This window comes from Macaca thibetana, chromosome 12 (assembly GCF_024542745.1).
Source record: "Macaca thibetana thibetana isolate TM-01 chromosome 12, ASM2454274v1, whole genome shotgun sequence".
In the NCBI taxonomy this organism is placed as follows: Eukaryota; Metazoa; Chordata; class Mammalia; order Primates; family Cercopithecidae; genus Macaca; species Macaca thibetana.
This window is the reverse complement of record NC_065589.1, coordinates 26,710,944-26,738,746: the sequence shown is the minus strand read 5'-3', so window position 1 is coordinate 26,738,746 and position 27,803 is coordinate 26,710,944. Positions and strand designations below refer to the sequence as shown.

Here is a 27,803-nt window from a genome sequence, read left to right as displayed (position 1 = left end):
AGGAAATGAATAAATACATTAATTCAATGAAAAGGAAGCCAGGGTTGTGCCATGATCCCTCTCTGGGCATTGGAAAGTAGTCAGATAAATTGGTTTCTCTTCCAAAAGTTACTGCCATTAGTCAGATAACACCTAGGGAAACTTACATTTAATGTCTTCACTAAAGAAAGGATACTTGATGATGGTCTTGAAAAAACCATCACATTGGAAAATATGTGGTAGTGATTGTATTGGCAACTGAGATACCGTCACAGTTGGGTTCCCTGAGGGAAATTATTTTGAGATGGAGATTGGCATGAAAGAAGTCTATTAGCAAATTCCTGTGGAGGAGAGAAGGAAGACAGGCTTGGAGAAAGGGAGAGATTTAACAAAAGCCTCAGCCAACCTAATAGGGAACTCTGGAGCAATGTAAGAGAGTATGTGTGTGTGTGTGTGTGTGTCCATCATAAATATTTTCTATCTCAAGGGAATACAGTTTTTGACCTACCATTCTGATGGGTAGAGAAAGAACACATTTGACAGATCAGTGACCACAAACCATGTAGCTGACATTGTCTTAATCTATTCTAGCCAAGGTTTCACATCTGGTACAGATGCTGCAGTTAGGGTTACTACTTGGCTGAGTTTTCAATAGTCCACTTTCATCCAGTGTCTAGTTTTTATAGAGGTCAGACTGGTGAATTAAATGGAATTATGATAAGGCTCAACATTCCCACACGCTTTAGGTCTTGAAGGGTAGCACTAATCTCTGCCTTCACATGGGATGGAATATTAATTTTGGTTTACTGTCTTGGCCAGGAGGTGGGGCAGTTTCAGAGGCTTCCACATGGCTTTCCGTTTAAGACAATTCTAACACACACACCAAGAAAAGAATGGCGGTTCTGTCAACTCCCAAGTATGTTCAGTCTGATTATTTATTCTGAAAGTAAGGAGATGACAGGGAGTCTAAGTAGGGAAATGATCATTTATTCTGAAAGTAGTATCGACAGGGACCCTACCATTGGGTAGAGCCATGAATTCAGTGGACCTAGTGCTAAGTAATACATGGAAAAGAACTCCTTGTATTATCTGAATCCCATATGCCCCTCGCTCCAAAAGGTGGACTCTAGTGATACTCTGGTCCTGAAGTATCAATGTCAGCTTGGACCTTGTGTCTCAGCACCCTCAGATTATTCATGTACTCCCCTTCCCCAGTGTACAGTTATCCAAGTAAATAACCATAGGGGCATCATTGCTATACACACTTGCAGTGGTTTTACAAAGACCTTCTTGAAGACCTAGACTTTCCTTCAATCAGCAGTTTCTGCATTTGGAAAATAACAAAGGTTTGAAAATTTGGCAAAAGATTACGACCTTTTATTAAGGAGGCTGTGCCCTATCTCCTGATCACCCATCCTTGAGGTCTTTTGAAGGTATCGTTTGAGCAATACTCATTTTATACCTATTTTGCTCCTAAAGATGCCATGTTCCATTAATTGTCTCCAAAGCTCTGTGCAGGAATCCTTCGACCTGGCCACTCATTGTGATAATTGTATCCATTTGTCTTCTGATAGTGACTCACTGCCATTGGGCCTCTGTTCTTCCATGTCCATTGCTGTCAGTGAGCTCACGTCTGTAACAGCATCTGGCCTTCAGAACTGCCACTGAGCTTCTCAGGGATGCTGCTGCCCTCTGACCAATGCATTCCTTATCCCTTTAGTACATGCGTCCTCTGTGCCTTCCTGGGTGTCCCTTTGCCCTTAAGAAAGCATAAATAATATTCTGTGCAATACATCCATGAACTGTAAAACCAGGTGTTTGATCTACTAGTTATAGGGTTTTTCCCCTGGTGCATATTAAAATAAATATTAATATAAAAACTTCAATCCATCTACCACCCAAAATCAACCTCCATACACAGATGAGCCTTTAAGAAGTACTAAAGTAAGAAAATAAAAAATGAGGCCGGGCGTGGTGGCTCAAGCCTGTAATCCTAGCACTTTGGGAGGCCGAGACGGGCGGATCACGAGGTCAGGAGATCGAGACCATCCTGGCTAAAACGGTGAAACCCCGTCTCTACTAAAAAATACAAAAAACTAGCCGGGTGAGGTGGCAGGCGCCTGTAGTCCTAGCTACTCGGGAGGCTGAGGCAGGAGAATGGCCTGAACCGGCCACTGCACTCCAGCCTGGGGGACAGAGCAAGACTCCGTCTCAAAAAAAAAAAAAAAAAAAAAAAAAAAAGAAAATAAAAAATGAGTACTAAAGTAGTCGACAGGGAGACAAAAAGTGGGAAACTCTCTGGCCTCCCACACATCTGTGGCTCCTGGTCCTGCTAAGCACAGTGACATCTCCAGCGGCCACCTGAGGCACCCCTGCACCTCTCTCATGCACTGCCATGGGCAGTGGACTTTAGCACACATCTAATTCTTGACTAGCTTTCGGATGATGGGAGGTCCTTAAACCCATGAGTGTTTCAGCCTCTCTGCCCTTTAATTTAAAGGGATGATGGGAAAGAATATCTATCCCTTCTTATGTCAGAAATATAATACACATCCAGCTGAAAAGTAAATACAGGAGTCTTTTAATTCCTTGTAAGGAAAATTTCCTGGATAATTCCATGTATTTTAATAATCACAGAGATAGTCCTATCCTTATTCATTATCAAAATACTGTGGTAACAATTTATACTCTATAGATGCAAACAATCTCATCTATTTTGACATAAAAAAGGCGGAAAGGCAAAACGCAAATTCTGAGACAGAGATTAAAACAACACAACATCCTTAGATTTGTTTATTTTATTGTTTGTTTCACTGTTTGAATGTTTATCTTGCAAGAGCCTACAGAAGTGAGAGAAAATATCTGCAGGCTAATTTTACATAACATGAGACAAAGATTAAGCACTAAATATAAAAAATAAAACTTTTAATTTACTTATTAAACTAGGAAGAATTTTCCTGAAACACAGCAGTTAAATTGGTCTGCAATGCATTAATAAATGGAGAATACGGATCTTGCCTATGAAATATTTTAAACACTGTGGATGCTACCAAAAAGCTCATTGGTATGCAAAAATTTTCAAGTCACAATCCTCTAAGCAGACTAAATACAAGTTAGTTTTTAACCTGAATTCAGAAGTGCAAAATCTGTAAAAATAAACATATTGTCATTGTTCTCAGCAATCTATGGATTAAACTTACAAATCCTTAAAGTCTTTTCAGTAAAATGAACCATGATCTCTTGATAAGTTCCTTGCTTAAGTGGCAAGTAACTTTTGAAGCTGGACTTCTCAATCTGTAGAGAAAAGCAACCTGCATTTGCAGCATTGCTCCCTTTTGAAAATTATCTTCTGAACTGAAGAAGGTCCAGCAATGATCTTCAGTGCAATACTCTCTGCATATGTGCAAAAGTCTGCATGAGAGTTCCCCCCACAGGTGTAGCTGCCAGCCAACGAACCAGAAACAGATGAAAGACAAGAGAAGAAAACAGAGGTCAAACATTTCAGTTTACAGATGCTATTCCAGATAAAATGCCAAGGGCATGGCCGGGCACGGTGACTCACGCCTGTAATCCCAGCACTTTGGGAGGCTGGGGCAGGCGGCTAACAAGGTCCAGAGATCGAGACCATCCTGGCTAACATGGTGAAACCCCATCTCTACTAAAAATACAACAAATGAGCCGGGTGTGGTGGCACACGCCTGTTGTAGCCCCAGCTACTCCAGAGGCTGAGGCAGAGGAATCACTTGAACCCCGAAGGCGGAGGTTGCAGTGAGCCGAGATTGCGCCACTGCACTCCAGCCTGGGTGACAGAGCAAGACTCCGTCAAAAAAAAAAAAAAAAAGGCCAAAGGCTTTTGGAATAGAAAAGGACAATATACAGAGATGAGAGAACCAGATATCAATAATGTTGGGAATTTAAAATGCATGTACCACACATGAACACAGAACTCTTTAAATGCAGCTGTAGGAAGTTCCATTTGGGTCTCCCTTCTGAGCAGTACTCCTTGTCATTTCCATTTTTTTTTTTTTTTAGACGGAGTCTCGCTCTGTCACCCAGGCTGGAGTGCAATGGTGCAATCTTGGCTCACTGTAACCTCACCACCCAGGTTCAAGCGATTCTCCTGCCTCAGACTCCTGGGTAGCTGGGATTAAAAGCGCGTGCCATCACACCTGGCTAATTTTTGTATTTTTAGTAGAGACAGGGTTTCATCATGTTGGTCAGTCTGGTCTCGAACTCCTGACCTCATGATCCACCCACCTTGGCCTCCCAATGTGCTGGATTACAGGCGTGAGCCACCACGCCCAGCCACTCCTTGTCATGTCTGTCATCTGATACATCTATACTTCTGAATAATCATAACTGATACTCAAAGCGATGCCCTGACACCTCCAAGGTTCTACAAGGTGACCAAATCAGAGAGGTTACATCATGTCTAGTATTATTTTGGGGTTAGCATACATTTTATAATAATTATTTTAAAATTGGTAGTCTGTTTTGAGACTCAGTGACAGCTCTCTCTATTAATCATATTGTTTTATGAACTGAAATAGTCCACTCTGTCAGTAGGATTCATGATCAGAGATTATGATACAACCAAAATCAAAGCTGGGGCAATGGGGTCTTGGAATGGAACCACCCATTATGAACTATCCATCTGACCAACTCTGTAACTTTCCTCCTAAATGTGAGATCACCAAGGCGTTTCAGTGCACCCTGCACAATTCATGGGGCAGGGTCCTCAGATTAAAGACTTTACATTTATGTAGAATTCATTATCATTTTTCACTAAGCAAACTCTCTATTTGCTCACTCTCTTCTACATGTAATTGTCCAACTTTGGTTGACTGCTGAGTCCTCATGGAAGAATTCCCATTCTGTCCCTGAGCCTCTCCTTTAGGGACTTGGAAATGGAAGGTAGTGCAGTTCTTTCTGGCCATCTGCCAGGCATGGAACCCCAGGCTTCTTGGGGTAAGTTCGACGAGCAAGCTTAAAGAACTCTTCTGCAGCATCAAGTGCAATGAGACGGTCCTGCAAAAACAAACAACAAACCAAAAACCTGCTGGCAAGATAGGAACCAAGACATGTCAATAGGAAAAATCAATCTAACAACAACAAAACCCACCCTGGAAATGACAATGAGCACGTAAGACGTTTATTAATTTTTTCCTAACAAATGTAGAGACACACCTTAATCCTTTACTTACATTATCCAAGAAATATTTCCCCACTCCTTAATGTCCTTTCAGATTATTTTTTAGTCTTATAGGTTCAATACTTCTCACGTCTCTTTGACCTACAAATGGTTCAGAAAACATACTACACAGTAGAATCCACTGAAAAAATACAAACTCTTGAGCTGGAACCCAAGCCTCAGTAGGTCTATGTGTGATACGGAAATCCGAACTTTTAAAGCTCTTTAGGTGATTCTGATGCTGCGGGCCACTGGGAATCAGAGTATATAATGCCAGCATCTGCCACCTCATATGTGATAGTGATGGTGGTGCTGGAATAAGTAGGATAGTGAATAGTTTTTAAAAGGCAAACAATTGAGGCAAAATTAGGGCAGATGAAAAAAAGCATCCACTTACCACAACAAAGAGATATCTCTCTGAGAGCTCCCAACTTGTTGGGAAAATATTGGTTTCTTCAGCCAGTTTTAACAACATCTCTCGAGCTTTCCTTGTGTTTTTCGAATCACTGATGGTGCTGAGTTTAGTCACTGACAACAAAGAGTCAGCTTCCTTTTGAAAACCTAAGGTAGAAAAATGTACCACTCATGTATAGTAGTCCCAAGTTAACAAGTGTCCCGCAATACGGTCCCCACAGGAGATTACAAGCAGACCCATGTGGATTCTGTACAAGTATAAAGCATCAGAAAACTGAAGCCAAAGGCACCATTCCATGTGCTGCCTCCCAGATCTCTGTGATTGCCTGGATATTTAATTACAACTCTTTTGGTATTTTTTTTTTCTCTTTGTTAACTTTTCCCTCAGAGCCTCAGATACTCATCCACCAGGTGCTTGCCACCTTGTTTCTGGTTTGAAGCCCTCTTTCCTGTCCTCCCTACTGTTTTACCTTCTCCCCTGTCCCCAGAATTCCTACCTGCCTCCCAGCCTGCAAAGTGGTTCCCTCCAGGCTGTCCTTCTCCAAACCTAGATTTCCTTCCTCAGGGTAATATGATTAGCTGGTAAAAACCACTTACCCAAAAGTATAAAGAACTCAAAGACTTAAACCCACTTGGAGTAACTTACATTGTTTTAAAAAAAAAAAATGGCTATTAGCTCACAACAATACTGGATGTGCAAAGAGGGCAGAGGTCCCATCCCATCCCACTGCATGCCAACCAAAGCAACAGAGACTGGTCACATGGCACCCCACGCTTGAAAAGTGATGATGCCAAGATGTCATGCTCTCTTTCAAAGCAAAAGGATCAAGGACTTCAGAACTGATCAATTCACTTTTTAAACACTGAAGTAGGATTATTTTATAATGTGGGGGTCACATTTATTACATCACAATCCTGGGACAACTAAGAAAAATCATTATCATTAACCATTAGTGATGAGGGCACGTATCCAACCTAATGTCACAAGTATTTTTGCCAACCTTGACAAAGCTTTTCTTCCATACTTCTTCTGAAATTCTACACTGAGTTTTGCTGTCTGTCTTGCAAACAATATTTCTCCCAACCTGCTTCATCTTACAAAGCTATGACTAATTGGTCAACACCCACATCTAATTAAATTAATGTACAATGCCAAAAATAAATAAATAAATGGTAGTGCCTATATGACTGCACTGGCCTGTGTACCCTATACTAGGGACAGATGGAGTAACACATGGCAGAGTGTATCCAGAAGACATGGACTGGTGACAACAGAAACATCAGGCATTTATGCTTGAGGATATAAGAGCAAGATTGGGAAAATAATTAGTACCCAGTAGCCTTAATCAGCCAATTATTGACATTCCTTTTATAAAAACTATGGTGGAGAAATTGAAGAATAATGATCACAACTAGTTATTTTTACCATTTCACAATCTCTTTCAGACTTACCTAAATCTTCTAAGATGCGCTTCCATCTGTTTCTTACTTCCCTTCGAACCTGCCGCAGGGTATGGATATCATAGTTGAGTTTCTGCCACTCCTGTAGGAAAATAAAAGTTTAGTTTTGTTTATACCCCTTGGCTTAAACCTCTATCTCATTCCCAAACCTCATGTTGCTTAAACACATGGCTCTTCTCTTTTATTAATCTTCAAAGCATGCCTAAAAGAAGAGAAGGAGACGGATGAGATAAAGTTGATAGGAATAGTATCAGCTTCCACTGCTGGAGAATCTGCTCTGCACCAGGTGATATGGCACCTTGCATAAACTATCTTACTGAAACTCTTCACATTACATAGTCTCTCAACTTAGTGATCTCACTTGTAAAGTGGAGTTAACAATGATAAATATTCCATTTAAGAATGTTATAAAGACTGATGGCATACAGAAAGCACAATATCTGCACACAGTGAGCACCTAATAAAATCTATATATTATTAAAGCCATTTTATAGATGCAGTAACTGAGGCCCAAAGAGCTTCATTGGCTAATCCAATGTCATCAGCTAATAGGTATCAGAATAGATATTTGAACCCAAATCTGGCTCCAAAGTTCATAAGAAACTGACACACACAAAAATCTATGTCTCCTTTTGTAGTCAGAATAAAGTAGACCTGAAAATCCCAAGTTTCTTGATTCCTGGGCAATGTTTCCTTCACTATATCTCAGCAACATTCTTTTTTACTTATATTCCTTTGATAGGATGAATCTGTCACAAATTCAACTTTATCAACTGATTAAAGTTCTTTATCAGTCCTATGTATAGGATGTCATCATGTTGTTCCAATATAGAACTTGAATCTTTTAGGAGCATTAGGATCTTTATTGAGATAAGTGTGCCTTTAAAATGTCAAAGAAATTTGTTTTTAACAAGCCTTGTCACTACGGAGCAGTCATTTTATAGAGTATACCTTTTACTGTTTCTTAGCAAAGACATTAACCACACAGCTATCCTAATGCACAGACCAAAAGAACATCATTCTAAATGCTCAATTTAGGACTCAAGTTATATGATATTTTGACTCCTCTAACTGAAAATGTTTCAATGATGCCATTATTTCTCTACTAAGTTCTGTTCAAGGCTTGCCTTGTTGATCGCTAATCAACTCATGACTGGTTAAGAAAACCCAATTTAGCTGCCATTTCCGAATGTTTATAGATATCACTTTGAAAAAAAAAAAGGTAGCAAAATTTTGTTATGACTGCATTTTAGATCTTGAATCTGCGGATGGCACATCCGCAGGCCATGGGCTTTCAGCTATTTTCTAGAAGTCAGGAAGTGGCAAATTTGAACACTTTCACCCAGTCCTCTTGTATTTTACCAAAGACATGTTGAATGTGCATGTGCACGTGTGCATGGTGATTGGGGTCAGAGACAAAGTCTGTGACCTTGGAAGAGGGCAAAGTTAACTAAGTCATATAAGAAATATGCAACCCTGGCCATATCTTTAGCATCATGTTAAAGCATACCTATCTGGCCACTGCACTCCAGCCTGGGTGGCAGAGCGAGACTCCGTCTCAAAAAAAAAAAAAAAAAAAAAAAAAAAAAAAAAAAAAAAAAAAAAAAAAAGCATACCTATCTCATCCCCCACAGACTATGTAAGTTGTAGGGGAAAAAACTCAAGTACTGCTGTCTTCATTGGATGGGCCTTATTATACTTACTTGGCCACTCAGTATAGCATATTGGAAAATACTGTGGGTGCTGAGCCTGAGTGTCTGGGTTTGAATCCCAGCTCTGTTATTTACTGACAGCCTGACTTCAGAGAAGTTCTTAACCTCACTGTTCCTCAGTTGCTTCATCTGCAATATGGGGATAATAAACCTACCTACCTCATTGGCTTATTGTGAGGATCAGATGAGTTAATGCAAGCCCTTAAAATGGAGGTTGGTCCACATGCTCCTCCAAATCAGTGTAGCACAATTAAGAAACAATCCTAGGTCAGGCCCACTGGCTCACACCTTTAATCCCAGCACTTTGGGACACGGAGGTTAGCAGATCACTTGAGGTCAGGAGTTCCATACTAGCCTGGCAAACATGGCAAAACCCTGTCTTTACTACTACTACTACTACTAATAATAATAATAATAATACAAAAATTAGCTGGAGGTGGTGGCGCACACCTGTAATCCTAGCTACTCAGGAGGCCGAGGCAGGAGAATCGCTTCAACTCAGGAGGCAGAGGTTGCAGTGAGCCGAGATCACACCACTGCACTTCAGCCTGGGCAAGAGTGAGACTTTGTCTAAAAAAAACAAAAAAAATCAGAGGGCCAGGTGTGGTGACTCACACCTATAATTCCAGCACTTTGGGAGGCTGAGGCAGACGGATCACCTGAGGTCAGGAGTTCAAGACCAGCCTGGTCAACATGGTGAAACCCCGCCTCTACTAAAAATACAAAAAAAATTTGCCGGGCATGGTGGTGTGTGCCCGTGGTCCCAGCTACTCGGGAGGCTGAGGCAGGAGAATTGCTTGAACCTGGGAGGCAGAGCTGAGATCGTGCCACTGCACTCCAGCCTGGAAAGCAGAGCAAAACTCTGTCTCAAAAAAAAAAAAATATCCTCCAGGACTCAGAATTATTTCTACTATGAGCATGGAGGACATGATACATTACATTATGCAGTATGCAGTTTGTGAGGACCTCCAGAAGAAAAATTTATCTGCTCTAAGTATCAGATGGTTTTATCTTTCCTAAAAATTATTTCGTCTTTCTGGATGCTGTAAATTTTATAACTGATCCGTTTCCATTTGTGCCTGAAAATTTCAAGTACTTTCATGAAAAAAAAAAAAAAAATATATATATATATATATATATAGGGTTTCACAAGCATTTTTGAATTACTTCAATTTCTGGCTACTTTTTATGTCTTTATTCATATTTTCCTCTTTCTTTCCTGTCTTATTCTAGTTTATCTTATCTCACTATACTTTCATGTGAGTCGCCTTAACTCCTTTTAGATAAAAAGATGGCAGTAAAATAAGAGAAATATTAGGAGGAGTTACACTGTGCTTATTCTCAATGAAAATGACCCTGCTTTCTGGAATTCATGAAAAGTGACCAGATTCTTAATCACACTTGATTAGAGACCCACTCAATCCACGGATGAGTTGCCTCATATGTTCACACAACTTTAACTTGTGAAACGAACCACTAGGTGGCTTCGCCAACTTGCAATTAGAGGTCTCTACCAATTTTTCTTGTAGCTCCATAGGCTGATGTCTTAGGCCTTGTAGGCCTTGTAGGCCTTGTTCTAAGTGCAGCCAAATCTCCGTTTTTCAGAGACCCATTCATCATTGGATTATCCAGGCTTTGGACTTCTAAAACATCCTTCCCTTCCTGCTGTCCACCTATTAATCATTTTGCTATTCCTAAATATCCACAATGAATGTTACATGAATTCATTCAGTTTCAGTGCCTGTTATTCTGATAAAACATTTTTTGGGGAAGTAACACACAACTAGTAATCAATACGAGATTAAAGATCTGCTAAGGATGAATCCATAGTTGATGCATCTTTGGATCCCACCTTCCCCTACCATGGTTTGGGGACAGCTTGCACATGACAGGTGCTTGTTAAAATTAGTGGAATGAAAATATGGATGTCATACTTCCATATTATTACTGTCTTCTTTTGACAGAATAGTCATGAATAATCATACATGAAAGTATCTGGAAATTTTATGCAAAATTTAAAGCTCTAAAACAACTAGAAGCATTGGTAGGGTTTTAACTAAGAATAGGCACTTGATTAAATAATTGGTAAGAGGAGAATCTGGATTCTTCTTAAACAAGTGACTCCAAAGAATTGGATCTTGATATGGTTTGGCTCTGTGTCTCCACCCAAATCTCATGTTGAATTGTAATCCCCATGTGTTGAAGGAGGGGCCTGGTGGGAAGTGACTGGACCATGGAGATGGTTTCTAATGGTTTAGCACCATCCCCTTGGTGCTGTCTGTCTCGTGATAGAGTTTTCACAAGATATGGTTGTTTGAAAGCATGTAGCGCTTCCCACTTCTCTCTCTCTCTCTCTCTCCTGCCACCGTGTGAAGAAGGTGCTTGCTTCCCCTTCACCCTTCTGCCATGAGTGTAAGTTTCCTGAGGCCTCCCAGCCATGCTTCCTGTATAGCCTGTGGAACTGTGAGTCAGTTAAACCTCTTTTCTTCATAAATTACCCAGTCTCAGGTGGTTCTTTATAGAAGTGTGAGAACAAGCTAATACAGATCGAAATGCAGCAAATGAAAAATAGTGATGTAAAAAATTTTATCCAGTTACGTCTCTCCACAACTAAAGAAACTAACTCCCCTACTCCCTGGCGTTAGAGCAAGTCTTCTGATGTCCCTTTCCAATTTTTAAATAGTAATGATCTATTTTTTTAAGTTTGAAACAAATATTTTGAAAATAACAGTTAAAGGTCAATTACATATTCTTCCCAAGTGACTTCAATGCAATTCTACCAGACATCAAAAGCTAAAGTCTTATTTTCTAAAATAATATTATTTGTTTCTCCTTAATTTCTGAAATAATATATTCTGGTCAATGTGATGCCGTGGGCCTGAACTTTAACAATGGGTAAATTAACAAAGGTGTAGCAAAAGAAAACATACTGAGCTAATTTCATAAGATACCTGAGAACGAGTCAAACTGAAAAACATAATTGAAAATCAATAACTGAAGATGTTTATAGCTGAATTCTTGGGGGTTTTTTCCTCATCAGTTGTTGGCCAAATCAGATTAGGGTTGCTAGATAAGAAGGTTGAGGCAACAAGATGAAAGGCAGAAAAAACTCAATGTCCTGCCACCATCAATGGCTAATTCTCCTCCAGCTTTCGATCCCCAGGAGCTGACCTTGACCTTGACCTTGAGTCCTGATTTAAGCTCCTCAGATCACTTCCTCATGCATAAAACTAAAACAACATTTGATTCTTTGACCAGCATCTTCCCATTTCCCCCACCCTTTATTCCCCGGCAATGACTGTTCTATGTTTCTATGGGTTTGATTTTTTAGGTTCCACATATAAGTGAGATCATGCAGTAATTGTCTTTCGACGCTTGGCTTATTTCACTTAGCACAATGACGTCTATGTCCATCCATGTTGTCACAAGTGGTAGGATTTCCTTCTTTGTTAAGGCTGAATAGTATTCCATTGCAATATATTTAATAAATTATCTTTATCCATTCATTCATCCAGAAACACTTAAGCTGTTTCCATATCTTGGCTATTGTGAATCATGCTGCAATGAACATGGGGGTACAGATATACATCCCCATGGTGTATATATGGTGACTATAGTTAATAATACTATATTGTTTACTTGGAATTCAAGATGATTTTAAGTGTCCTTACTGCATGCACACACGCGGGCACACACACTGATGGTAGTTATGAGTGGTAATGGATGTGTTAATTAATTTGACTGTGGCAATCACCACACAATGTATATGCATATCAAAGCATCATGTTGTATATCTTGAATATATATAATTTTCACTTGTCAATTAAATATTTTAAAACACAACATTTGATTCTCATCTATATTATTGATTGTAGATAAATGGGATAGTTTAAAAGTACTTTTTATTTCTTATAAAAAGGTGACTTACACACTTAAAGAAATATACTCTAACAATAACATATACATTTTAAATCACCTTAAACTCTTAGGAACATCTTCAAAAGAGATCAATTCATTTTTAATTATAAAAATAATATAATCACATACAAATACAATAACAAAGAGAACAGAAAGATACAAAATGAAAACTAAAGGTTTTCATTTTTCATTTACTCCTCTTCTTCCAGTCTAATTCCTCAGAGATAGCTACTGTTCAACATTTCTTCTTCTTCTTTTTCTGATAGCTACTTCCATAACTCCAAGAATAGGCTTATACTTCCAATTTTCTCATGTGTTAACTTTAAACTTCCTTGTACTCCCTCTATGAACAAAGAGTAACTTAGCTTTTCCTCTGTGCACATGTGCACTCTCTCTCTTTCTCTCTCTTCCTCTCTTTCTCTCTCTCCCCTATCTCATTGCACGGGAGGCTGGAAAAGTGAGGAAGCAGATTATCAATAGCACTTTGGACAACCACAATTCATCACCTAAGGTTGGCACCTTGCTGCCCCAAACAAAAACTGGGTTCTGATGGCAAGGAAGAAATAAAGGGCATGAACACCAGGGCAGCTAATATGTTTGCCACAAGTAATATGATGTTTTCTTTGCCAACATCTGTTATCCCCTTCTCCCATCAATCTATTAAGTACACCCAGACTTTCCCTTGCAGAACAGTTATAGTCTTAGCTATCAGAGCAGACACTGATTGGCTTATGCCAATAAACTCATTTGGCTGAATCATCCAAGGAGTGTTTTAAAATAGCCATGGATGGGATTCACTTCCCAGACCAATGATATCAGAATCCCTTGAAGGGATTCCAGGTTTGCAATCCAATGACCTAAGCCAACTGGCATAACCTATTGGTTCAGGGATGGGCACATAACCCAACTCAAGCCAAAAGAGAGGCAGTGAAATCCATGAAGCTTCTGGAGCAATCAGAAATGGTGTTTTCTCTGTCCTGCATAATGTGATATGAAGCTGCAAAATCAGGAAATGCTCTCATCACTTTGATTAGCCTGAGAAGAGCCAGATTAAACAAGAAGTAACACTCAGAGAACAAAGTTGAAACAATCACAGAGATATAGAGCCTATGGATATTCTGAGCCTCTGGGTCAATTCTCGTCTGAAGTCAGACCTACTTCAGGAACTCTCTGTTATCTTAGCCAATCCATTTGGGTTTAGACAACTGGAGTTCTTTTTCTGGCCCTTGCATTGGAAAGATTCATGTTGCAAAGCCCACTCATTGAGTATATAAAGGACAATATAGATACCACACAAAATGTTAGTTTCATATTTTCCCACCCTCGCCCTCAGGAAAAATTTTCAGTGCGTGGATTTATCTAGCTGGGAATAGATAGGGCTTACAGAGGATGCAGTGTTAATGGCTCTGCCTAGATCCCCATCTTTCTGTCCCAAAAGTGTCTTAGGCAATGACACAGATATAACAGCAGCCCTTGTCTGTAGCCAGGGCTTACTTTATGGTACCTCCCCTGAATTCTGTCCAGCAGAGCAAAGCCTCTAACTCTCATGAGATGTGCTATAACAAAGGAAAGAGGTGGCTTATATCTAATTGGCTAATTTCTTCTGAAGATTCAAGCAAGAAGGGTCTAACTATGATTGACTTAACCATTCAACTCTCGTATGAAGACAGGTTGAATCCTTCTGGCTGGATGTAATGACCAGTTCAAAGTTCACGTTTGATTAAAAACTTGGAGCTAAAATCTATTCACCATCTGAAGACCAACCATTAAGATGACTTTGTCTTTTGTCTTTCTTGGATGGTGAAAAACCATCTTCAGAGGAAGATGTTCAAACTCAGGCTAAAATGATCCTTATTGTATTTGATCCGTGCGTGCGTGCGCGTGCACACACACACACACACAGAGAGAGAGAACAACTGAAAGAGTATCACTCAAAATGTTATAGATGACACTCTGGTGAAGTTAGGTAATTTGTCCCATGCCCAACTGCAAACAGCAGCTAAGCCAGAACTCAAATCTAAATGCATCGAATCCCAAAGCCCACAGACCCTATAAAAAAGAAAAAAACAGAAAAGAATGACTATTGTTGTTTCCTCGAGTCCTGCTTCTTTTTTCTTATGCATTCAATTGTTTTATTTTATTTTTTTAGAGAAGGAGTTTCACTCTTGTTGCCCAGGCTGGGGTGCAATGGCACGATCTCAGCTCACTGTAACCTCTGCCTCCTGGGTTCAAGCAATTCTCCTGCCTCAGCCTCCCAAGTAGCTGGGATTACAGGCATGCACCACAGTGCCCAGCTAATTTTGTATTTTTAGTAGAGATAAGGTTTCACCATGTTAGTCAGGCTGGTCTCGAACTCCTGACCTCAGGTGATCCACCCACCTTGGCCTCCCCAAGTGCTGGGATTACAGGCGTGAGCCACCTCGCCTGGCCACATTCATTATTTGTTAAGGTAATACATTTATATGATTCAAAAAGTACTAAAGGCTCTGTCCCCCAGTCACTAGTATTCTCTCTAGAGGTAATTAATGTTACCAATTTTAGCAGCATTTTCCCCATAAATAGTAGCATATTATACCTTGCACTTTTCACTTTATAATATGTTTTAGCAATCAGTCTTTATGAAAATGTAAGATTTGGGCTCTTTCTTTGACTTTTTTACCATTTGGTATAGACAGAAAAATATTTTCTTACATGTGTCTTAAAACTTGAACATTCCTTAAGATTTTTGGCTTCCTAGTCATTCTTTCCAGTATCACCGTTGAAAAGCATTAAGCTTCCACATGGATTCATGCACTATATACAACCCTTCGGGAATTTTCATTTCAACTCAAACCACACACTAAAAGAATATGCCACATGGCTGGGATGCTGACAACACTGCTTTACAAAAATTAAATACATCTAAATCACAGACTAAAAATTAGAGTTGTTAAATACTTTTACTTGAAAGTGGCAACTTCTTGGTAAAATGAATTCTTTGAATATGATGACTGTTGTCGCTTTCCTTCCAGTTTTCACCCATTGACATCATCTTATGCTGCTTCTACTTAAAATGAAGAGGGATCATCTAAAAGATAGAAAAACTGTATTGACTGCTTCTCCAGTTTAGTCTTCTCTCATTTTGTAGGTAGTGGGAAATATCAGATAAGGTGGAGAAAGACATATAATACACGGTGGGGATCTGGATTGCCACCAGCATCTAAGAAATCCTCTCATGTTTGCCTTTCACAGAGAAATGTGAAACAGATGATGCAGACTAGGGTAGTTCTGCCACTACTAAGGAGTACACAGAACTGTTGATGTCAGTCTGGAGAAAGGTCTCCAGTAATGCACCGTGGGGCTCAATTTTGGAGCTGATTTTTATCAGTGACTCGATGAAGTCAAAGATCACAAAAGTAGAAAGGATTACTACTAGTACATGGAATTATAATGTCAAACGTATAACAAATAAAGCCTGTGAGGCACAATCTAAAGACCAAAATTTATTAGGAATAAATAAAAATACACTCTATTTTTAGGTTGAAAAAAATCAACACAGCCAAAGCAGCAGAACTGGCTACACAGCAGTTCATGTGAAAGAAAGGCTGAGGGCTTGGATAAACCAAACATTACAATCTATCCAAAATGTGGCATTCATGAGGATTAATGAGTTTAAGAGATTAGAGTGGTCCCTAAGAAATGGTAAATACTCTGCAAATATTACATCTATCTATCTATCTATCTACCTTCCTACCTACCTACCTATCTAATCTATCAATCACCTATCTGCCCTTTTTTGCAGATGCCTTTAAATCCTTTTTGGGTTTTGTCGGGTGATACAGGAAATAACATGTTATATTGAAATAGCCTGTAGAAATTAAATTTCTAGAAATTAAAAATTTTATAGTACATTTCATTTCTTTTGGTGTTGCTCGTTGTTGTTTTTGGGATAGTGTCTCACTCTGTTGCCCAGGCTGGAGTGCAGTGGCATGATTGTGGTTTACTGCAGCCTTGACCTCCCAAGCTCAAGCAATCCTCCTGCCTCAGGCTCCCAAGTTGTTGGGACTACAGGTGTGCACCACCACACCCAGCTAATTTTGTTTATTTTTTGTAGAGATGAGGTCTCACTATGTTACCCAGGCTAGTCTCAAACTCCTGGGCTCAAGTGATCCTCCTGCCTTGGCCTCCCAAATTGTTGGGATTACAGGCATGAGTCACCATACATGGACTAAAAATCATATAGTGTGTTTCTATATAAAGTCTAAAAATTATACTTCAGTGTTCCAGTTGGGGAGCGCTATGTTGCCCTATGAGACGGATACCCTTATAATCCATCTTAAGATGAGGAAACTGAGACTGAAGTAACTTCCCCAAGCGCACACAGCAGGTAAGTGAAAAGCTGGGATATGAAACCCAAACAGTCTGGTTGTGCCACCGACACATTGAGCCACCGTCCACCCTGCCTCTTCAAACAGGACGGGAGAGGGTGGGCAAGGGAGGAAGGAAGGAAAAGAAGTGGAAAAAAGAGAGAAAAAACAACTGATTTGAGAAAAGATCAACCTGAAGCCACGCTTCCTCAGCTACACCTGAGGAGGAACTAGGAAAACACGACTGAAATCTGGGGAGAAACAGAACTTTGCTAGAGGCAGAGATTCCCCGCATCCAGCAAAGGATGCTGCCAAACCCAGGGACGATCTTTTTCTGAAGGGTGGATTCACGGGACACAGCGCCCTGGTGCTTCCTCTGAGGACCTCAGCGCTCCTCTTCCTCCTCAGAGCCAGTGGTAGGACCCTCCAGCCCCTCCTACTTTTCCCGTCCCTCCCTCCCCCACACCCTCCTCTCCACTTTGTCTCCACTTCATCTCTCAAGGAGTTTGATGAAGGTAAATCATTCCCCTCAAGAGGAAGAAAGAGAGGAAGCGGGCAGGAGCCGCAGAGGTCTGAGATTCTAAGGACGGAGGAGAGAAGGTAAATATTTGGGACTGAGCTGTGATTGTCTGCAGCAGGGAGGGCTGTGAGACTCCCTGATACTTTTCTGAAATGAGGTTTCAGGCTTCCAGACTGAGAAACCCCCAGGAAGACTTACCTAAGGTACTTCCTCTGCTCTTCCCACTTCCTTCCCCCAGTTCTTATCTCAAAAGGAAGACTCTCCTTGGAAACCTCCCTGGACAGCATGCACCCTTCTTCCCCCAGGCCTGTGAGATTACAGCGTTTCAAGAACTCCTGATTCACAACCCAGCCAAGTCGTCTTCAGAGTTCGTGCAGCAAACCAGTTTCACTCACTCACATGATGGGCCTCTTCCTCCCACAGTTAATCAGCTGCACATTTTAACAAACATCCAAATGCTTGACGGCATTTGCCAAACCCAAGAGAAAAAGGATTCTGCAAGAAACAAGCTCACTTTTCTTCATAGGACAGCTGGCTGCACTGATGCAAGCAGCCACAGCCCCCTGCCCTTAACGAACTCCTTGACCTCCTCAAGCTCCAGTCCATTCTCCATCCCTCCCTTCACTGCCAAATGGCTTAGACTGGGAGCCTCCGTTGCTCTTCTCACTTCCTCCTACCCGCTGATCACCAGCCCCCAGCAATCTGCCTTCTTCAGGCCTGCTCTCTATGGAAAAGGCTAAGGTATTAATACTTCTCCCCATCCCACTAGTGACCTGATTTAGGGGAGTGTTATAGTCCTTTCCAAAGACCCTCACCGCCTCTGAAGTATTTAATCCTGATGGCCATACCCTTCTTAACATGCCTTTCTAGGTTTCTATGGGAAAGGGGAAAGGAGATGAGCATTTATTAAGTGCCCACTGAGCGCCATGGGTAGTATTATTATCCCTATTTGGGGGAGGAAAGCGACAGTAGCTTGCCTAGAGTCTAAGTCAGGAGGAGCTCTGGGATTCGGGATCTGCTGCCTCTAAAGCACATCCTCCAGCTGATCCCCCTCACTCGCAGCTCTCTTCCTTCTGCTGGTTCCTCTTCCTTCATCTCTTCCTTTGCAGTCCTTTCCTAAGGCTCTGTCTTAGGTCTTCTTCTCACCTCTCTCTCCCTAGATAATTTCCCCTAATGCCTCAATTTCTGTTGTTATTACTTCTCTCTAGTGACACCTAAATCTCTTACTTTAGTCCTCACCTCAGGCCTCGGCTCCAGGTCTCAGTTTCCACCTTTCTGCTGGATGTGTCCAAGTGGATGGGCTGCTGACATGTGCGTGAGCCCAATCAGACTCCACCATCCTCCCACAAGTCACCCTTCCACCTTATGTTCCCAACTTTGTCAACTGCTGCTCCCTCCCTTAATCCCATCTTCCAAATCTAAGCCAGCCACCTCAACTTGTGCAGAGATTTTCCCTCTGCACAAGATTCGTACTCTTTTCTGCCTTAATTGGCCTGAATGCCTGCAGGAACTGGTTCCTCTGCTTCCAGAAGCTAAATTCTCCAATCTCCTCCCAACCTGCTGTCTTCCCAAAGATGAGACTGGGTCACTTCCCTCCCTGCAAACTTCAGTTGTTCCATACCGCTTACTGAATAAAGTTTCAATCCCAAGAAGGTTACCCACGATCTGGCCTTTCTGGTCTTATTCCCAATGACAGCCCTCCACACATAGTCTGCCTCTGACACTTGGGATCACCACTCTATCCTCCAGCACGCCTTGAACCTGCATGCCTCGACCATGTTCATTCATGTCCTTCCTCTGTGATCTAAATCCTACTCACCCCTCAAGGCTCAGCTCAAATGCCACCACCTCTGAGAAGTCTCTGCTGTTCTTACCAACTGAAAGTAACTGCTGCTTGCTTTGAACTTCCTCAGCTCCTTTACGAAAATTGTTGTAGAGTTACTGACTGTATAGATACTCCCTTTTTTTTTTTTTTTTTTTTTGAGACGGAGTCTCGCTCTGTCGCCCAGGCTGGAGTGCAGGGAAGACGAGGGATGGGGGATCATGCAGAAGAAGCTCCGAGCTTCCTTTAAACACACCTGGGCCTGGATGGTGTCATCTTCTTCCGGCACTACAAAAGCTGACTTTCTGCATCTACCAGCCATGGTGTGCAAGCGAAAAAGATAGGATCGTATTTCACTGTTCCTAGACAGCTGGTGCACTCGTTAACTGTCTGCCCTCACCTCAGCCCAAATGGAAAAGGATCAAATGACACAGCAAAGAAACATAGTGACTTAGAGGATAAGCAAGAGACTGGACTAACTTTGGAGTAGCAGGTGGGAGGGGGTGGAGGCCAGGGGGAACCTGTGCCCAGCGGCCTGGCACCTTCAGGACTTAGAGGGGCCCTCAATAACTCCCATCAATGGTTGCTTTATGCTTTAGCTTGGATGTCTCCTCACCCTGGAGCACTCACTTTAAGAAAGGTTTGTCTGTTGGTAACCAGAGCTGATGAAAATGAGCCTTTTTGGCTGGGCAGGTCAAACTCTCCATGTAGGTATCTCTCTCCATGCCTCATTAGACCTACCCATTCAGTAAGATGAGAACCAGCTTCTAGGTATAGATTCACACATAGGTCGTTTTTTTTTTTTTTTTTTTTTTTTTTTTTTTTTTTTTTTTTTTTTGAGACAGTGTCTTCTCTGTCACCCAGGCAGGAGTGCAGTGGCACAATGTTGGCTCACCGCAACCTCCGTCTCCTGGGTTCAAGTGACTCTCCTGCCTCAGCCTCCCTAGTAGCTAAGATTACAGGTGCCCGCCACCATGCCTGTCTAATTTTTGTATTTTTAGTAGAGATGGGGTTTCACCATATTGGCCAGGCTGGTCTTGAACTCCTGACCTCAAATGATCTGTCTGCCTCAGCCTCCCAAAGTGCTGGGATTACAGGCATGAGCCACCGCACCCAGCCTCTCCTCCTTTTTGACCCAGAGCTATCTACTTGCCCTTTCACTGAATCCCAGGAAAAACTGGGTCTTAGCGAAGTTCACGATGCCCCCAGGCCTAGGACTACCTGCTGCTCCCATCACCAGGCCCTAAGGCCCCACCCCAGATGCTCTGATACTTAAAAGATTAATAAAGTGAAATTTGGGGGGGGCAGTTCATCTCTATATACCATGCAGAGCCTCAAATCCCAAATTGCACCTTGGAGTTACTGCTTAGAGCACCTTAGACAGGTACATGCATAGCCTGGTCACTAATGCAGTCCCACCACTCTTTGCAATGCTTATCTGTTTTTACTCTGAATCCGAGCTAGAGTTTTGACCTAGAACAGGTCGAATGCGAAGGCTGAGTAATGCTTTTCCAATTCTATTTATTTTTATTCCACGGCTCCACTTGAGTTCTGGAAACAGACTGCTTTGCAGCCAGAGGCCCCTGACCTAATTCTTTATCCTGGTTTTAACCAGATTAAGCCAAGGGAGAGCTCACAGCTGCTGCTGCCCAAGTGTGTCTGCAAAGCCATGGGAAGGGGCCACTAAGCATAAGATTCGAGCTAGTTTTGTCTAATTTGGGGACTCCCACCTCATGTACAGCTTTAGGGTTAAAAGAGCAAAACTCAGGATGAGATTTTGCTATTGCTGTCAGTGGGAGGGCTGGGGCTTGCCATTTTCCATGTGATATTGTTATTCCTAATCAACTAGTTGGAACCACCTCCGAGTTCTGGGGCTCTGCAAGGAGGAAAGAGAATTAGTTACAGCAAAGACAAAGGATAACATGACTAAATTCCTGCTTGTGAATAGAAAAAGAAGACTTACATTTCTAACAAGGCAGAAATAGCCAATTCGTTCAATTAGTTTAAGCATGTACCATTGGGAAAGGCCACTTCTTCAAAGTAGTGACCCAAATTTAATTTGAACTCTGAATCCAGGGTAGAGAAAACATCTCAAACATTTTGCTATGCCTCCACATCCAGACCTGTGCTGTCCAATACAGCAGCCAATAGCCACACATGGCTACTGAGCACCTCAGTGTAGCTGGTCCAAACTGAGATGGGCTGTAAGGGTAAAATATGCATCAGATTTTTGAAGACTAAAGAAGAAAGGGCCAAGCATGGTGGCTCATGCCTGTAATCCCAGCAATTTGGGAGGCCAAAGCAGATGGATTGCTTGAGCCCAGGAGTTCAAGACCAGCCTGGGCAACATGGTAAAAACCCCGCCTCTACCAAAAATACTGTAGCCCCAACTACTCAGGAGGCTGAGGTGTGAGGATGGCTTGACCCTGCGAGCGGAGATCGCAGTGAGCCGAGATCGTGACCATGCCACTGTACTCCAGCCTGGGTGATAGAGTGACACCCCATCTCAAAAACAACAAACAAAAAATGGAACTTTTATATGGATTACATGTTGAAATGATAATTTTGTTATATAACTGATTAAATTAGACTATTAAATTTAATTTCACCTATGTTATTTTTACTTTTTTAATGTGGCTACTAGAAAATTTAAAATGACTTATATGGCTTACATTGACTTTTTATTGGGCAGTGCTGATCTACACAACATTATACTCAATCGTTTAATTTTAAAATATGGCAAAACTTGCAAAGGAATGTCTCTTTAGCCTAATACCACCAGAAAACACTCTCATGTGGATCCTTCAGGATTTCAGGCCCTCTCCAGGTGATAGTGGAGGTGAAGATTCGTTGCCCTTTTAGTTCTATAGTTGAAGCATGTCTTTCAGTTTACAAAAATGCTTTCATAACCCTAATTCATTAACTGATAACTACACCTAGACTAACGTCATTGCTTTGAAAAGACCCCTAAGACAAGAAAAAAGATAAATAAATTTGACTAAATACAAATCTGAAACTTCTATATGTGAAGGGAAAGAAATAATAGTGTCTTTCGTTTTACAAAAATGTTTTCATACCCATAATCTCACTTAACTGACAGCTACACTTAGACACACGTCTCATTACTTTTAAAAGACTTCCAAGACAACAGAAAAGATAATCTTGACTAGTAAAATTTTGAAACTTTTATACAGTTACGGAAAAAAATCACAAGAAAATGGCAAGAAAATATCAGAAGTATTTGATATAAATATAGCAGGGGGTTAATATAGAAAGAAAGTCAGGCCAGGCATGGTGGCTCACACCTGTAATCCCAGCACTTTGGGAGGCTGAGGCGGATGGATCACTTGAGGTCAGGAGTTCAAGACCAGCCTGGTCAACATGGTGAAATCCCGCCTCTACTAAAAATACAAAAACTTTGCCCGGCGTGGTGGTGCGTGCCTGTAGTCCCAGCTACTCAGGAGGCTGAGGCACCAGAATCGCTTGAACCCAGGAAGTCGAGGTTGCAGTTGAGCCAAGATCACACCACTGTACACTAGCCTGGATGTCAGAGTGAGACTCTGTCTCAAAAAAAGAAAGAGAGAGAGAGAGAGAGAAAGAAAAGAGAATCACACTAATGAGCAAAAGACAGTGAGATAATTCACAAAAATATCAATTAAGATATAATATCCACCCTATAATAATCAAAGAAATTCTCAAACAATGAACACTGTTTTGCTATTGTTGTCTAGCCAAATTTTCTAATAAAAATAAAACGAAGTTGCCAGTGCTTGAGAGGGTCTAGTGAAAGGCGCTATTTTGTATTATGATTGAGTTATAAAATTTTTGTCACTTTCTGTGAAAACTATTTGGCAGGATGTATCAAAGCATATAAAAATGGGCAAAATCTTTAACCCAAGAATTCCAGTTCTAAGAATCTAGGTAGGTAGATAGATAGATAGATAGATAGATAGATAGATAGATAGATAGATAGACAGACAGACAGATAGATAGATAGACAGATATTTCTTTTCAAAATACCAGAAGAAAAATGCAATAAAATGGTACAATAGTATTTATCTCGGCTAGGATTACGTATGAGTGACTCTTTTCCTCCTGTACTTTTCAAATTTTCCACAATGCTCACATACTTCTTTTATAATCAGAACAGAAACTTTAAAATCCCTAAGAATGATTATTTTTAAAGCTTCCTTTGTAAACCTAATCTAGCATCTAATTAGCTCAAAAATGGAAAAGTCTAGGTCTGAGTACTATTATAACTTACATTTATTTTAAAAGGTATTTGCTATGTTTAGGATGGCAACTCACAGGCCATAGCTCATTTGATTTCAAAGAATTTTGTTAAACTGAAAGTCCTATTGATAAATTTGCAGGTTCCTGTGCATGTCCCCGAATTCAGCCGAAAACACTGTTGCTTCTGTGGGGCATTGACCCTGTATTCCAGGATCCCTGCCAGCCTCAAAGGGGAGGAGGCAGACAGGGAGCATGGCGACAGCAAGAACAAGGTGACGACAAGGACAGGAGCCCCAGCAGAGTTGAGGTCATCTCAGGGGGTAGGGAGAACATTCAGCAGAGACAGGCAGGGGATACAGAGGGAGGAAGGAAGAGAAGAAATTAGAAAGTTAAAATGTGCTTTTTTAGAAAAACCAACAGTCCTAGAAATCTGGGTTTCTCATTCTTTAGCCCAAAAGCTTCTTGTTGTAGTGGTGAACCCTTTCCTAATTATTCTTCAGGAAACCTATCACCATGGACCCTACTTACATCTGCTCTTCCTTTGTTTGCAAGCTGTCAAGTTGTTTATTTCTGCTTGACACTGAACAATGCCAGTCCTTTTTACCTTGACTCTCTAGGAGGAAGAAGTTTAAGCAGCAGGGCTGTGATCCATTCATTCACCTAAAGGGAGTAGGGGACTTGGTGGTGAGAAGGGATGAATGATCCTAGGAAGAAAGGAAAGAAGACAGGTGATCCTATCTAATTTCTCATCAACTGCACCTCCAGGTAATGAGAGGAATGATCCTTGCTAGGAGGAAAAACCTTGCCTACTGAATGCCCTTAGAAGGATGTCTCTGGCCAAAGGATTTCTTAGAGTTGCAATACTCAAAATTTTTGAGGCATGGCTCCCTGGAAAATGTCATGTAGCCAACAAAATAATGAGGGGTATCAAATGGAGTTCTTTTATAACTTAAAAGCTTTGCATTGTATACCTTACCTAGACCCATTTAGTATTATGAGTCAGAGGGACAGGTCTAGGGAGGGCAAGGGGGTCCCAGGGAGGCATCCTCAATGTCCCAGACCTCTCTCTGCTTTATCTGAGCCTCTCAATTGCCTGCCTCTTTAAAATTATTAGTAAAGCTTAATGATGGGTAAAATTTATGATCTGTGTGGATCCGATTTGACAATGGGTTTTGTTCATCCCGCCCCACTTCCATAGTTTGATTTCTACTTTCTAATTTTTCCATATTTTCATGACCTACCCCAGATCTTCTCAAATTACCTATATTCTTTTTTTAAGACTTAGAGCCACAAATTAAACCACTTCCCTAATCACCCCAAGCACATCTAGAGCACACTGTGTCCCTACGAACAAATCCGGTCACACTGATCCTTTAATAAAAGGGACAGTATGTTGTGCTTGTCAATGGCAATAGGATTCCTTTAACAACTAAGAATTATTAAGTTCAAGCCTTGTAAAACATTTTCCCTTTTATATTTTTATTTTTTATTTTTTTGAGACAGAGTCTCACTCTGTCACCCTGGCTGGAGTGCACTGGTGCGATCTCAGCTCACTGCAACCTCTGCCTCCCAGGTTCAAGCAATTATCCTGCCTCAGCCTCCCAAGTAGCTGGGATTACAGGCATACGCCACCACGCCTGGCAAATTTTTGTGTTTTTAGTAGAGATGAGGGTTTGCCATGTTTGTCAGCCTGGTCTCGAACTCCTGACCTCATGATCCTCCCACCTTGGACTCCCAAAGTGCTGGGATTACAGGCATGAGCCACCACACTTGGCAAACATTTTCCCTTACAATTCTAGTATCCCATTCACTGTCCATTTTTACTCCCCCATAATCTTTAACTGAACCTGCAGATTCTGCCTCCCCCACTCAAGTGTTGGGGTTTACTCTTATAAACCCTGATGCCAAAAGCCTCGGGCAAAATAATCACTTAAGCTGAAGCAGTCCTGGGATTGTCTGGAAACTCACTGGTTAACACATTTGTTTATAATTACCCCAGTCTTTCCTCGCTATTATAGACATATGAATGACTCCTCACCAAGCAAGTTAGGAAGCTGCCTTGTGAATGCTGAATTCTGCAGCATTCAAGGTAAAGAGACATTTACCTTGTCAGTCATCTGCCTGCCTCCTTGTCAACATGATAGGCTTCAAACAAAGCCATTAAAACATTTTCTGTGGATTTAAAACCCCAGATTATGAAAGGAAAATAGCAGAGTGGCACTAGTCCAAGAGAGGGTGCATTTTAATATATTTGAAAATTATAGTGCACTTTTTCACTTAGACTAATCTCACATAATAGAGCACTGTTTAGCCATTTTTCAAAAGAAAGAAATCACTGGTAAATGAAAAATGTTTTATACCCATAAATGAAAAAGCTAGAAGATTCTCTCAATTTCTAAAGAGGATCTCTTCTTCCAAAGTATCATACATCAGTGAGTATAAGAAGTCTTCCTCAAAGAGGTTGCTCATGTGTCCTTTTTGTATGAAAAATTAAATCCACACAGTCATTTGGGCCAACTCTACCGAGCACCAAGTGGCCTCAAGTAGAGGCCAGCAAACTTTTTATGTGTATTTTATGTTGGGGTTCTGTGTGAAACATCATTGGTAGCACAAAAGCAGCCATAGTCAGTAGGTAACCTCATGGGCATGACTGTGTTCCAATAAAACTTTATTTATAAATAGGCAGCAAACTGGATTTGGCCCACGTGTCATAGTGTGTCCTAAGTGTGAAGGGAAATGTAGCAGGAGGAATCAAATCCACCCATTTTACTCTCAAAAATGCCCACAACTTCCACTTCAGGCCCAATGCATGCATCTTGCTCAAAGGGCATGAATGAGGTCTGGCATGAATGAGGTCTAGCAGCTTAAGATGCAAACACATAGGAATCCAATATTTAATGTTTTTTGGGGGTTAAAAGCTACACCACCTTTTCACAGTACATCAGCCTTTAAATATGGGGACTTTTTGAAATCATGTCTCCAGAAGGAGGTATCCCTTCTGTTAGATGAGAAAACAAGCCCAGAGAGGTTGAGTGGCCAGCCAAAGGTCACACAGCAAATTCACAGTAGAGTCAGAAGACAGTAGTAGAGTTGGGTCCAAACCCCAGGAACTCTTTCTGCTGAGCCACCTTCCTCTTGTGCTCTAGGGAACAAGCATCTGTTTTACTTTTCAACACTCATTACCACAGCGTCAGGTAAGACAGTAAAAAAGATGAGCTTTTTTTTTTTTTTTTTTTTTGAGACGGAGTCTTGCTCTGTCGCCCAGGCTGGAGTGCAGTGGCCGGATCTCGGCTCACTGCAAGCTCCGCCTCCCGGGTTTACACCATTCTCCTGCCTCAGCCTCCCGAGTAGCTGGGACTACAGGAGCCCGCCACCTCGCCCGGCTAGTTTTTTGTATTTTTTTAGTAGAGACGGAGTTTCACCGTGTTAGCCAGGATGGTCTCAATCTCCTGACCTCGTGATCCGCCCGTCTCGGCCTCCCAAAGTGCTGGGATTACAGGCTTGAGCCACCGCGCCCGGCCTAAAAGATGAGCTTTTAATCTTGCTTCAGCAGGATAGTAATTTTTTCAAATGATGCCTCACATCAGAACCCCAACATAAAACATACATGGATGAAAGGTGCCTCTCTCCCACTGCCTGGCCCTACCCAAAGCTCACAGGACGGCTTGAAGGGATCCTAATGAGCACAGAAACCAAGTAGTTCAAAAGTGACTTTCATTACCATCTACTATACTCTTAGCACCTCTCAGTTCTAGCACTCTCCTACTCTACCTCTCAGCCCTGCCCTATGCCCAGGGCCCGCCGATGCAGTGTTCCCTCTCACAAACTTCCCCTCTGTAGCCTACAATCAAAACTTACTAGTTCTGGAGTCCAATCCTTTGAAAAATGAATTTGTGCTGACCTATGAGTAACTGGTAACTCAATTTTTTGCTAAATATAATTAATCTGTCTCATGAGACCTTTTTCTTTGAGACAGGGCCTCACTCTGTCACCCAGGCTAGAGTACAGTGGCGCAATCATGACTTACTGCAGTCTCAACCTCCAAAGTTCAAGCAATCCTCCCGCCTCAGCCTCCAGAGTAGCTGGGACTACAGGCGCACACCACCACGCCTGGCTAATTTTGTTTTTATTTTTAGTAGAGATTAGGTCTTGCTATGTTGCCCAGACTGGTCTCAAACTCCTGAGCTCAAGCAATCCTCCTGCCTTA

The 27,803-nt window shown here is 41.5% G+C and overlaps 1 protein-coding gene across 2 annotated transcripts in view; it reads right to left on the bottom strand.

The window, feature by feature from the left end:
* Positions 1-2,745: 2,745 nt before the first annotated feature.
* MREG (melanoregulin) overlaps positions 2,746-27,803 on the bottom strand; it is an 88,557-nt gene continuing 63,499 nt past the window's right edge. For both annotated transcript variants that reach the window (XM_050751310.1, XM_050751309.1), the window contains exons 3-5: positions 7,037-7,127; positions 5,568-5,731; positions 2,746-5,007 (exon numbers count right to left, since the gene is read on the bottom strand). In XM_050751310.1, coding sequence (XP_050607267.1) covers positions 4,873-5,007; positions 5,568-5,731; positions 7,037-7,127 — 390 coding nt within the window. In that variant the 3' untranslated portion in view covers positions 2,746-4,872. The remainder of the gene's footprint in view (positions 5,008-5,567; positions 5,732-7,036; positions 7,128-27,803) is intronic.